This window comes from Ranitomeya variabilis, chromosome 5 (assembly GCF_051348905.1).
Source record: "Ranitomeya variabilis isolate aRanVar5 chromosome 5, aRanVar5.hap1, whole genome shotgun sequence".
Classification (NCBI taxonomy): domain Eukaryota; kingdom Metazoa; phylum Chordata; class Amphibia; order Anura; family Dendrobatidae; genus Ranitomeya; species Ranitomeya variabilis.
Window position 1 is genome coordinate 316,572,002 of NC_135236.1, and position 14,287 is coordinate 316,586,288.

At 44.3% G+C, this 14,287-nt stretch overlaps 2 protein-coding genes across 2 annotated transcripts in view; both read left to right on the top strand.

Annotated features, from left to right (window-relative positions):
- SUV39H2 (SUV39H2 histone lysine methyltransferase) overlaps window positions 1–14,287 on the top strand; it is a 75,094-nt gene that overhangs the window by 6,462 nt on the left and 54,345 nt on the right. The window lies entirely within an intron of this gene.
- Window positions 2,045–4,758, top strand: LOC143775903 (uncharacterized). The gene is made up of 2 exons (XM_077264635.1): window positions 2,045–2,054; window positions 2,178–4,758. The coding sequence occupies exons 1-2, from the start codon at window positions 2,046–2,048 to the stop codon at window positions 3,372–3,374; spliced, it is 1,206 nt and encodes a 401-aa protein (XP_077120750.1). The 5' UTR covers window position 2,045; the 3' UTR covers window positions 3,375–4,758.

Consider the following 14,287-nt stretch of genomic DNA (forward strand, 5'->3'; position numbering starts at 1 on the left):
GCTCACTAACACTGAAACGGCGATGCAGAGATGTCATCCCCAGGTGCCATGGACCCCACAACTGGAGTTCCAGTACCCCCCGCCAAAGATCACGCCAGAGGATCCTCGGACACCGCTCGTAAAAGCGACGGTTCCAGAACAGGATCTCGGCCTTCTGATCCGGTATTATTTGCTTCACTGGGTGAGTTGTGAACTCTGCCTATTAAGCTAACGCTGTCTCCCTATCTCTCTCTTTTCCCTTTCTCTCTCTACTTACACGCTTAGGGCAAAAAACGACAAAAAACGAAGCACAGGGAATGTGCCTTGTGTAACCAGCCCCTCCCTGACTCATACCCCAAAAAACTTTGTGAGGACTGTTTTAAAGAAACAACACAGGGAGCAGCAGTGTCCATTACGGACCTACGGGCCATTATTAGAGAAGAACTAAAAAATATGACCCAGGAAAACCCGCGTAGTTCTAAATCTAAAACACCGACACTTGTGTCAGACTCCGACAGTGACCAACCGATACTGTCAGATGCCTCCCTATCATCATGTCCAGCGTCATCATCCTCATCAGAGATTGAGGGACGCTCATGTTTTCCCTTGGACAGTGTGGACAACTTGGTAAAATCCATTCGAAATACCATGGGGTGTGAGGAGTCTAAGGGTGCGCAAACCGCGCAAGAGATAATGTTCGCGGGTTTGGCAGACAGAAAGAGGAGATGTTTTCCGGTTATACCAGCAGTGAAAACATTAATTAAAAGAGAGTGGGAGAAGCAAGATCAGAGAGGCTTTCTACCCTCAGTGTCAAAACGTAAATATCCGTTTAGTGACGAGGAGCTTCTTACTTGGACCAAAGTCCCTAAGGTCGACGCAGCTGTAGCCTCTACCTCCAAACAATCCACTCTACCTGTGGAGGATGCGGGACTATTGGTCGATCCTTTGGATCGTAAGGCTGAATCATCCCTTAAACGTTCCTGGGAAGCGGCTACAGGAATATTCAAACCTGCAGTAGCCAGCACTTGCGCGGCCCGGTCAATGATCATCTGGATTGATCAGTTAGACCAGCAAATTGAAAAGAAAAGCTCGAGAGAAAAACTAAGAGCAGCCATCCCTTTAATACGAGGAGCAGCGGCCTTTCTGGCAGACGCCTCCGCCGACTCACTCCGTTTAGCAGCAAGATCTGCGGGCCTTGTGAATAACGCAAGAAGAGCCCTATGGATGAAGAGTTGGAAAGGGGACGCGCAATCTAAATCTAAAATATGCGCAATCCCATGTGAGGGTGAGTACCTCTTTGGTAAAACCTTAGATGAGATACTCAAAAAGGCAAAGGACAGGAAGAAAGCTTTTCCTGAATCCTCTATTCCCTTTTACAGGAGAGCCTTTAAGAGGAGGCCGTTTGGCAAAAGGAGGCAAACAGATAGGTCTACAACATGGACCACTAAGGACGACAAGCAGAGAGGTACCATGTTTAGAAGACCCAACCCCCCAAAAGACAACAAATACTGAGGACATACCAGTTGGGGGCAGACTTAAATTTTTCACCACCCAATGGGAGAAGATAACATCTAGCTCGTGGGTTTTAAATATCGTCCGAGATGGAATTAAATTAAAATTCTCTCGTGTGCCCCACGAGTCTTATATTATAACAACTCTCAGCTCGCCTATACAGCAACAGGCTTTAGAGCTTGAAATTCAAACCCTAATATCAAAACGGGTCCTAGTCCAAGTGCCGGTGGGACAGGAGGGTAGGGGATTCTATTCTCCCCTATTCCTAATCTCTAAGCCCGACGGTTCTTTCAGAACCATCATAAACCTTAAAAAACTCAATTCATTCATTGAAAATTATACATTTAAAATGGAGGTCCACCATAAAACTCCTCTTCCCAAACTGTATGATGGGGGGCATTGATCTAAAGGATGCTTACTATCATCTCCCCATTCATAACAGATACCAAAAATTCCTCAGAGTGGCGGTAAAAATCAACAACGAGGTTCGTCACTTCCAGTATGCGGCCTTACCCTTCGGCCTCTCAACAGTGCCGAGGATCTTCACCAAGATAATGCTAGAGGTGATGGCATACCTACGCCAGAAGGAAACTTTGATTGTGCCCTATCTGGATGACTTTTTGGTAATAGGAAATTCATTTACTCAATGTGCTGATCGTTTAGCTCACGCAATTACCTCTCTACAGGACCTGGGCTGGATAATCAATACCGACAAATCCAGACTCACTCCGCTTTCCCGTCAGGCGTTCTTGGGGTTCCAGTTAGACTCCATATCTCAAAAGTGTCTCCTGCCGCAGGTAAAAATCCTACTGATCAGACACAAAGTCCTAGCCGCAATAAATAATCCTCGTATATCCCTAAGACAAGCTATGTCGTTATTAGGGTCTCTTATCTCTTGTATACCAGCAGTGAGATGGGCTCAACACCATACTCGAGTACTACAACATCAAATCTTACAAGAGGATAGACGGTTATTTGGTCACCTAAATACAAAAATAACCTTATCTCAGGAGGTTTTAACTTCCTTAGAGTGGTGGCTAGACTCAAACCATTTGTTGAGTGGGGTTCCATGGGTAATAACGCCATCTCGCACCATAACCACTGACGCCAGTCCTCATGGATGGGGCGCTCATATGGGGAACGATTATTGCCAGGGATCATGGAGCATGGAAGAAAATTGCAGCTCCTCTAACTTTAAAGAACTGAATGCTGTAAAATACGCCTTATACCATTTCCTCCCACAGATTCGGGGGAAAGACGTCAGAGTCCTGTCCGACAACACCACCACGGTGGCGTATCTAAATCGGCAAGGAGGTACGCGATCAGAGACTCTGATGTCTTCTGCTACGGAAATCTTAAATCTAGCAGAAATTCACCTAACATCCCTTGCTGCACTGCACATAAGGGGAGCAAGCAATCAGCAGGCGGACTTTTTAAGCCGACACACCCTGAGGCAAGGAGAGTGGTGTCTAAACCAGCAAATATTTCTGGACATAATATCTCTTTGGGGCCGTCCTCAGATAGATCTTTTCGCCACAAGGAAAAACAGAAAAGTCCGGAGATTTGCTTCTCTATCTCCAGCGGATCATCCGGACATTCTGGACGCTCTCCAAGCCCCTTGGCAGTTCAGTCTGGCGTACGCGTTTCCTCCGATCATATTGCTACCTCAAGTTATACGCAAAATCAGGGAAGAAGGGGCGAGAGTTGTACTGATAGCTCCATTCTGGCCCAAGAGACCATGGTTCTCATGGCTACAGACCATGTCGGTCTCAGATCCTTGGGTCCTCCCCTCAACGCCCAACCTTCTCTTCCAGGGTCCGTTTTTCCACCCTCAGGTGGACAATCTCCACCTGACGGCCTGGAACTTGAGAGGCAGATGCTAAGATCGAGAGGATTCTCGGGGGGTTTAATTGATACGCTTCTCCATAGTAGAAAACCCTCCACCACAAAAATCTATACAAGAGTATGGAGAAAATTTTTTCAATTCCATACATCTACCAACACATCAGAAATTCCGATACATTCTATCCTGGAGTTTCTTCAAAAAGGGAGAGAACTAGGTCTAACTGTAGACACCTTAAAGGTTCATGTTTCAGCACTAGGAGCCCTCTATGGCCATAACATCGCGGGGGATAGATGGGTATCCAGATTTATTACGGCCTGCGAAAGAATGAATCCAGTTAACATACCTAGGATTCCACCCTGGGATTTAAATTTAGTCTTACAAGCCCTAACAGACTCTCCATTCGAGCCAATAGACTCAATACCAATTAAATGTCTATCACTAAAAACGGCCCTCTTGGTAGCACTGACTTCAGCTAGGAGAATCAGTGACATCCAAGCACTCTCTCTAGATCCACCTTTTTTGTTAACCTTTCAGGATAAGTTAATTCTTAAACCAGACCCTTCCTACCTGCCCAAAGTAGCGAAAAAATTCCACAGGTCACAAGAAATAATCTTGCCCACTTTCTTCAGTAATCCATCCACTCCTGAAGAACAAAAATATCACACTCTAGACGTTAAAAGAGTAGTGTTAAAATTCATTGAAAAGACCAGCAGCTGGCGACGGGATAGGGCTCTGTTTATTTCCTTCCAGGGTCCCAAGAAGGGTCATGGAATAACAAAAAGCACCTTATCCCGGTGGATCAGAGAATCTATCAGACTGGCTTACTCCGCAAGGAAAGAAATCCCTCCGGAAGGCATAACGGCACACTCCACCAGAGCGATGGCATCCTCCTGGGCAGAGAGGGGAGACGTCCCGATTGAAACTATATGTAAGGCGGCAACGTGGTCAAATCCTTCTACATTCTATAACCACTATAGGCTAGACCTATCGTCAACTTCTGACCTAGACTTTGGCAGGACTGTCCTCAGCACGGTGGTCCCCTCCCTAGGTGATGGTCTCTGAAAGATCTCCAGTGGGGTGCTGTCGTGGCGAAGAGTAAAAAGCCGGATTACTCACCGGTAATGCTCTTTTAGTGAGTCCACGACAGCACCCTCTTACATCCCTCCCTATATTAATATAATGCATATTATTTGAGTAAAATCCTTTTAATCATAAGCAAATAAGTTTAAAGAATGAAATAAATGATATTTGCCTAATATTGGCGGTCCTCCGGGTACTCTGAAATCAAAACTGAGGAGGAGAGGCGGACCGCCCCCTTTTATTTCTCAATAGGTTTCCTGTTCCTGCGGGGCGGATCCCTCTCTCCAGTGGGGTGCTGTCGTGGACTCACTAAAAGAGCATTACCGGTGAGTAATCCGGCTTTTTTCTGGACTGTGCGCGTCGCTGATTGGTCGCGGCAGCCATGACAGGCAGCTGCCGAGACCAATCAGCGAACGAATAACGGTGATAGACAGAAGGACAGACGGAAGTACCCTTAGACAATTATATATATAGATAACTCTGGAACGCTTCAACGGATCCTGATGATTCTGACATTGTTTTCTCGCGACATATTGTACTTCATGATAGTGGTAAAATTTCTTTGATATTACCTGCGTTTTTTTGTGGAAAAAAAAACGGAAATTTCGCAATTTTCCAACTTTGAATTTTTATGCCCTTAAATCACCGAGATACGTCACACAAAATACTTAATAAGTAACATTTCCCACATGTCTACTTTACATCAGCGCAATTTTGGAACCAAAATTTTTTTTTGTTAGGGAGTTATAAGGGTTAAAAGTTGACCAGCAATTTCACATTTTTACAACACTATTTATTTTTAGGGACCACATCTCATTTGAAGTCATTTTGAGGGGTCTATATGACAGAAAATAACCAAGTGTAACACCATTCTAAAAACTGCACCCCTCAAGGTTCTCAAAACCACATTCAAGAAGTTTATTAACCCTTCAGGTGTTTCACATGAATTTTTGGAATGTTTAAATAAAAATGAACATTTAACTTTTTTCACAAAAAATTTACTTCAGCTCCAATTTGTTTTATTTTACCAAGGGTAACAGGAGAAAATGGACCCCAAAACTGGTTGTACAATTTGTCCTGAGTTCGCCGATACCCCATATGTGGGTGTAAACCACTGTTTGGGCGCATGGCAGAGCTTGGAAACGAGGGAGCGCCATTTGACTTTTCAATACAAAATTGACTGGAATTGAGATGGGACGCCATGTTGCATTTGGAGAGCCCCTGATGTGCCTAAACATTGAAACCCTCCCACAAGTGACACCATTTTGGAAAGTGGACCCCCTAAGGAACTTATCTAGATGTGTGGTGAGCACTTTAACCCACCAAGTGCTTCACAGAAGTTTATAATGCAGAGCCGTAAAAATAAAAAATCATATTTTTTCACAAAAATGATCTTTTCGACCCCAATTTTTTATTTTCCCAAGGGTAAGAGAAGAAATTGGACCCCAAAAGTTGTCCAATGTGTCCTGAGTACGCTGATACCCCATATGTTGGGGTAAACCCCTGTTTGGTCGCACGGGAGAGCTCTGAAGGGAAGGAGCACTGTTTTACTTTTTCAACGCAGAATTGGCTGGAATTGAGATCTGACACCATGTTGCGTTTGGAGAGCGCCTGATGTGCCTAAACAGTGAAAACCCCCCAATTATAACTAAAACCCTAATCCAAACACATCCCTATCCCTAATCCCAAAGGTAAACCTAACCACACCCCTAAGGGTACCGTCACACAGTCACACTTTGATCGCTACGACGGTACGATTCGTGACGTTCCAGCGATATCCATACGATATCGCAGTGTCTGACACGCAGCAGCGATCAGGGATCCTGCTGAGAATCGTACGTCGTAGCAGATCGTTTGGAACTTTCTTTCGTCGCTTGATCTCCCGCTGACATCGCTGGATCGTTGTGTGTGACAGCGATCCAGCGATGTGTTCGCTTGTAACCAGGGTAAACATCGGGTAACTAAGCACAGGGCCGCGCTTAGTAACCCGATGTTTACCGTGGTTACCAGCGTAAACGTAAAAAAAACAAACAGTACATACTCACATTCCGGTGTCTGTCCTCCGGCGTCTCATCAGCTTCTCTGCACTGTGAGTGCCGGCCAGCCAGAAAGCGAGCACAGCGGTGACGTCTGACGTCACCGCTGTGCTTTCCGGCCGCTGTGCTTACACAGTGCAGAGAAGCTGAGACGCCGGGGGACAGACACCGGAATGTGAGTATGTACTGTTTGTTTTTTTTACGTTTACGCTGGTAACCAGGGTAAACATCGGGTTACTAAGCGCGGCCCTGCGCTTAGTAACCCGATGTTTACCCTGGTTACCCGGGGACTTCGGCATCGCTCCAGCGCCGTGATTGCAACGTGTGACCGCAGTCTACGACGCTGGAGCGATAATAATACGATCGCTGCGACGTCACGGATCGTGCCGTCGTAGCGATCAAAATGGCACTGTGTGACGGTACCCTTACTCTAATCCCAACCGTAAATGTAATCCAAACCCTAACTTTAGCCCCAACCCTAACTGTAGCCTTAACCCTAACCCTAGCCCTAACCCTAATGGGAAAATGGAAATAAATACATATTTTTAATTTTTCGCCAACTAAGGGGGTGATGAAGGGGGTTTGATTTACTTTTATAGAGGGTTTTTTAGCGGATTTTTATGATTGGCAGCTGTCACACACTAAAAGACGCTTTTTATTGCAAAAACTATTTTTTACGTTACCACATTTTGAGAGCTATAATTTTTCCATATTTTGGTCCACAGAGTCATGTGAGGTCTTGTTTTTTGCAGGACAAGTTGACGTTTTTATTTGTAACATTTTCAGGCACGTGACATTTTTTGATCGCTTTTTATTCCGATTTTTGTGAGGCAGAATGACCAAAAAAACAGCTATTCATGAATTTCTTTTGGGGGAGGCGTTTAGACCGTTCCGCGTTTGGTAAAATGGATAAAGCAGTTTTATTCTTCGGGTCAGTACGATTACAGCGATACCTCATTTATATTTTTTTTATGTTTTGGCGCTTTTATACGATAAAAACAATTTTATAGAAAAAATAATAATTTTTGCATCGCTTTATTCTGAGGACTATAACTTTTTTATTTTTTCTTTGATGATGCTGTGTGGCGGCTTGTTTTTTGCGGGACAAGATGACGTTTTCAGCGGTACCATGGTTATTTATATCAGTCTTTTTGATTGCGTGTTATTCCACTTTTTGTTTGGCGGTATGATAATAAAGCGTTGTTTTTTGCCTTGTTTTTTTTGTTTAGTTTTTTTGCGGTGTTCACTGAAGGGGTTAACTAGTGGGACAGTTTTATAGGTCGGGTCGTTACGGACGCGGCGATACTAAATATGTGTACTTTTATTATTTTTTATTTGGTTTTTTTTTTTAGATAAAGAAATGTTTATCCCGTTCCACGTTTGGTAAAATTGATAAAGCAGTTTTATTCTTCGGTCAGTATGATTACAGCGATACCTCATTTATATCATGTTTTTTATGTTTTGGCACTATTTTATTAAAAAATAATTGTTGCATCGCTTTATTCTGAAGACTATAACTTTTTAATTTTTTCGTTGATGCTGTATGGCGGCTCGTTTTTTGCGGGACAAGATGACGTTTTAAGCGGTACCTTGGTTATTTATATCCGTATTTTTGATCGCATGCTGTTCCACTTTTTGTTCAGCAGTATGATGATAAAGCGTCGTTTTTTTTTGCCTGGATTTTTTTTTTTTTTTTTTTTTTTTTTTACGGTGATCACTGAAGGGGTTAGCTAGTGGGACAGTTTTATAGGTCGGGTCTTTACGGACGCGGCAATACTAAATATGTGTACTTTTATTATTTTTTATTTGTTTTTTTTTTTTAGATAAAGAAATGTTTTTATGGGAACAATATATATATTTTTTTCTTTATTTAGGAATTTTTATTTTTTTTACTTTATAACATTGCCCCGTGAGCGCGGCCGATCGCATATGACTTACTATTCCGTCGAGGGTCAGATAGGCCCAGGTCACCGCGACGGGATAGTACGTCTAAGGTCAGAGAGGGGTTAATATTGGTTCACATTGGTGTGTGTTTTTTTTTTTGTTTTTTTTTTTAACCCCTTTACCCTGGAAGGTGGGTTGCACCTTCAGGGTATGTGCACACGTCAGGATTTTGTCAGGATTTTTCATCAGGTTTTGTAGCCAAAACCAGGAGTGGGTGATAAATGCAGAAGTGGTGCATATGTTTCTATTATACTTTTCCTCTAATTGTTCCACTCCTGGTTTTGGCTACAAATCCTGACAAAATCCTGACGTGTGCACAGCCCCTCATGGTGAGGCCAAATGTTACAATTCTGACCACTGTTATGAGGTTATAACTCTGGAACGCTTCCATGGATCCCGCTGATTCTGAGTTTTTCTCGTGATATATTGTACTTTATGTTAGTGGTAAAATTTCTTCGATATCACTTGCGTTTATTTGTGGAAAAAAACTAATTTTGTGAGAATTTTGCAATTTTCAAGCTCTTAATTTTTATGCTGGTAAAAAATGTTACAACATTTTTATTTAGGGACCACCTCACAGTTGAAGTGACTTTGAGGGGGCTATATGACAGAAAATAACAAAAAGTGACACCATTCTAAAAACTGCACCCCTCAAGGTGCTCAAAACCACATACAAGAAGTTTATTAACCCTTCAGGTGTTGCACAGGAATTTTTAGAATGTGTAAGGGAAAAAAATTAACACTTAACTTTTTTTTTCACAAAAATGTTACTTTAAACTCCCAATTTTTTTTTTTATTTTCACAAGGGTAACAGAAAAAAAATGGACCCCAGAATTTATTGTGCAGTTGAATGTTTGGTTGCACCGCGGATCCCTGAAGAGCAGTTCCATTTGACTTTTTTTTTTTAAAGGGAACCTGTCACCCCCAAAATCAACTGTGACCTAAAGGTACCGTCAGATTAAGCGACGCTGCAGCGATATAGACAACGATGCCGATCGCTGCAGCGTCGCTGTTTCGTCGTTGTGTGGTTGCTGGAGAGCTGTCACACAGACAGCTCTCCAGCGACCAACTATGCCAAAAAGTCCCCGGGTAACCAGGGTAAACATCGGGTTACTAAGTGCAGGGCCGCGCTTAGTAACCCGATGTTTACCCTGGTTACCAGTGTAAATGTAAAAAAACCCAAACACTAAATACTTACATTCCGGTGTCTGTCGCGTCCCTGGCGTCCGCTTCCCTGCACTGTGTAAGCGCCGGCCCTAAAGCAGAGCGGTGACGTCACCACTGTGCTCTGCTTTACGGCCGGCGCTGACACATTCAGTGCAGGGAAACCGCCGGCGGGGTACGTGACAGACATCAGAAGGTGAGTATGTACTGTTTGTTTGTTTTTTTACACTTACAATGGTAACCAGGGTAAATATCGGGTTACTAAGCGCGGCCCTGCGCTTAGTAACCCGATGTTTACCCTGGTTACCAGTGAAGACATCGCTGGATCGGTGTCACACACACCGATCCAGCGATGTCAGCGGGTGATCCAGCGACGAAATAAGGTGCTGGCCTTCTAGCTCCGACCAACGATATCACAGCAGGATCCTGATCGCTGCTGCGTGTCAAACACAACGATATCGCTATCCAGGACGCTGCAACGTCACGGATCGCTATCGTTATCGTTGTTAAGTTGTTCAGTGTGAAGGTACCTTAAGCCCACAGGCATCAGGGGCTTATCTACAGCATTCTGTAATGCTGTTAATAAGCCCCCGATGTATTCTGAAAGATGAGAAAAAGAGGTTAGATTATACTCACCCAGGGGCGGTCCCGCTGCGGTCCGATCTGATGGGTGTCGCGGTCCGGGGCCTCCCATCTTCATAGGATGACGTCCTCTTCTTTTCTTCACGCTGCTGCTCCGGCACAGGCGTACTTTGTCTGCCCTGTTGAGGGCAGAGCAAATTACTGCAGTGAGCAGGTGCCGGGAAAGGTCAGAGAGTCCCAGCGCCTGCGCACTGCAGTACTTTGCTCTGCCCTCAGCAAGGAAGACAAAGTACGCCGGAGCCGCAGCCTGAAGACAAGAAGAGGATGTCATCTGATGAAGATAGGAGGCGCCGGAACGGACCGCAACACTCATCGGACCGTGACCGCCCCTGAGTGAGTATAATCGAACCTCTTTACAGAATTCTGTAGATAAGCCCCTGATGCTGGTGGGCTTAGCTCATCTTCAATTTTGGGGGTGACAGGTTCCCTTTAGGTGATACATTTACTGTAGTAAAATGGTAATGTCAGGCTTTTAATCTTTATTATGATACAATAATCAAGCCATTTAGATAGAACATAAAATATATTTATTGAAATACAACTTTAGAACAAAAAAGACTTTGCATATTTACAATTTATTATACACTCTGCAGTAAGTGGGGGAAAAAAACAGTTTTCAACAAAAATGTACTGAATAGCATTTGTGCAGTCTGTGAATTAGTTCTGAGAAATAGTATCGCCTCCATCAGATTCTCCTTTATAGAATACCTCAAATCTGACCTAATTATTTTAAGGCTAGAGAACAACCTCTGCACAATGACTCGTTGTGGCATCCGGTGGGCACCGACAAAGTAGGCAGCCGCCTACTTTCGTTCCGCCAAGCCTGGCTCTCGGTCATTCACAACGAGTGGGTCAGAGAGCTGGTGTCCTCCGGATTCAAAATAGTTTTCTTCCCCTCCCCCAACACGTTTTTTCCTGTCTTCTCCTCCCAAAACAAAGGCAACAGCCTTTTTCAGAGCCTTAGATGCGCTCCGAAGGGGCGGAGTCATTATTCCGGTCCCTCCAGATGAAAGTTTCAAGGGTTTTTGCTCTAACCTATTTGTGGTTCCGAAGAAAGACGGAACTGTGCGACCCATACTGGACCTGAAACTGTTAACCCCTTCATGACTGTGGGATTTTTCATTTTTCCGTTTTTGTTTTTCACTCCCCTCCTTCCCAGAGCCATAACTTTTTTATTTTTCCGTCAATTTGGCCATGTGAGGGCTTATTTTTTGCGGGACGAGTTGTACTTTTGAATGACACCATTGGTTTTACCATGGCGTGTACTAGAAAACGGGAAAAAAATTCCAAGTGCGGTGAAATTGCAAAAAAAGTGCAATCCCACACTTGTTTTTTGTTTGTTTTTTTTGCTAGGTTCACTAAATGATAAAACTGACCTGCCTTTATGATTCTCCAGGTCAGTACGAGTTCATAGACACCAAACATGTCTAGGTTATTTTTCACCTAAGTGGTGAAAAAAAATTCCAAACTTTGCAAAAAAAAAAAAAAAAATTGCGCCATTTTCCGATACCCGTAGCGTCTCCATTTTTCGTGATCTGGGGTCGGGTGAGGGCTTATTTTTTGCGTGCCGAGCTGGCGTTTTTAATAATAGCATTTCGGTGCAGATACGTTCTTTTGATCGCCCGTTATGTCGCGGCGACCAAAAAAAACGTAATTCTGGCGTTTCGATTTTTTTTCTCGTTACGCCGTTTTGCGATCAGGTTAATGCTTTTTTTTATTGATTGGGCGATTCTGAACGCGGCGATACCAAATATGTGTAGATTTGATATTTTTGTTATTGATTTATTTTGATTGGGGCGAAAGGGGGGTGATTTAAACTTTTATATTTTTTTTATTTTTTTCACTTTTTTTTTTTACTTTTTTTTTTTTTACTTTTGCCATGCTTCTATAGCCTCCATGGGAGGCTAGAAGCAGGCACAGCCCGATCGGCTCTGCTACATAACAGCGATCATCAGATCGCTGCTATATAGCAGAATTGCAGGTGTGCTGTGAGCGCCGACCACAGGGGGGCGCTCACAGCCACCGGCGATCAGTAACCATAGAGGTCTCAAGGACCTCTATGGCTACAATATACAAGCATCGCCGACCCCCGATCATGTGACGGGGGTCGGCGATGCGCTCATTTCCGGCCGCCCGGCCGGATGCGGTAGTTAAATGCCGCTGTCTGCGTTTGACAGCGGCATTTAACTAGTTAATAGCGGCGGGTGATCGCGATTTCACCCGCCGCTATTGCGCGCACATGTCAGCTGTAAAAAACAGCTGACATGTCGCGACTTTGATGTGCGCTCACCGCCGGAGCGCACATCAAAGCAGGGGACCCGACATCGGACGGTATAGTACGTCCGATGTCGGGAAGGGGTTAAACAGGTTTGTCAGAGAAAAAGGGGAGTTCCTAGCATCTATCGACATTAAGGATGCTTACCTTCGCATTCCGATTTTTCCTCACCAAGGAGGTCTGTTTCAAAGGATTGCTGCTTCCAGTAGGTGGCACTAGCGTTCTAGTCCTCTTCCTTTCTGAAGAGACAATTTGCATATTTCCCAGAGGAGCATTGCGGCTTTAAGTCTCCTCATCTCGGCATGCTTAAAGAAGTTGTCCACTACTATAACCTTTTTTTTTTTTTTTTTTTTTCATAAATCTTGCTATTATGTGCCACTGAAAACATCTACAGTGTTTATTTTAGCAATATTACCTTTTATCATGCTGTAGCAGCCCACTTTAGTGCTGGATTCAGCTCTCATGGGGTTAATCGACAACTTCCTTTCTCCTGAGTCATTGTGCTCTAATACTACAAGTTCCATGATGCATTGCACTGCTACTAAGCCTGAACCTAGCACACCCTCTCCAAAACACACCCAACCCCTTCCTCCTCTCCCTCCTCTAGCTTCAAACAGATTTGTGATGTCATTTCTGTCCAACCTCCTCTTTTACATTTGTCCAACCCACACTCCATTACACACAGAGGGAAAGATAGATAGATAGATACATACATACAGATATATGTCTTCACCCCTGCAGCTTTTTTGTTTTCGTTTATCGCTCCCCTTCTATCCAGAGCCATAATTTTTCCGTCAATATGGCCATGTGAGGGCTTATCTTTTGCGGGACAAGTTCTACTTTTGAACGACACCATTGGTTTTACCTTGTCGTGTAGCAGAAAATGTGAAAAAAATTCAAAGTGCAATGAAATGGCAAAAAAAGTGCAATCCCACACTTGTTTTTTGCTTGGCTTTTTTGCTCGGTTCCCTAAATGTTAAGGCTGTGTGCACACATTGTGGATTTGATTGCAGATCCGCAGCGTTTTTTGCCGCACTGAATTGCATCAAATCCGCAGTGTAGTGCACAACCAATGTAAGTCTATGGGAGCCGCAGAATTGTTGTGCACATGCTGCTTTTTTTTCTCGCAGCATGTCACTTCTTTTGTGCGGAACTGCAGCGTTTCTGCACCTTTAGGCTATGTGCACACTCTGCGGCGTGCTCTGCAGGTTCTCCCACAGCGGAATTGATAAATCTGCAGGGCAAAACCGCTGCGGTTATCCCTGCAGATTTATCGCGGTTTGTTCCGCTATTTCCGCTGCGGGTTTCCGCCTATACTATTGATGCTGCATATGCAGCAATATGCAGCATCAATAGTAATGTAAAAAATAATACAAATTGGCTATACTCACCCTCTGACGTCGCGATCTCCTCGGCGCTGCACCCGGCGGTCCAGTTCCAAAGATGCTGTGCCGAGAAGGACCTTCGTGACGTCACGGTCATGTGACCCAGGTGTCATCACGGTCATGTGACCGCGACGTCACCACAGGTCCTGTTCGCACACCAACCCTGATACCGGACAGCCGCGTGCAGCGCTGAGAGGTGAGTATAGCATCATTTTTTATTTTAATTCTTTTTTTTTTTTTACACTATTTATGCTTCCCAGGGCCTGTAGGAGAGTCTCCTCTCCTCCACCCCGGGTAGCAACCGCACATGATCTGCTTACTTCCCGCATCATGGGCATAGCCCCATGCGGGAAGTAAGCGGTTCAATGCATTCCTATGGGTGCAGAATCGCTGCGATTCTGCACAAAGAAGTGACATGCTGCGG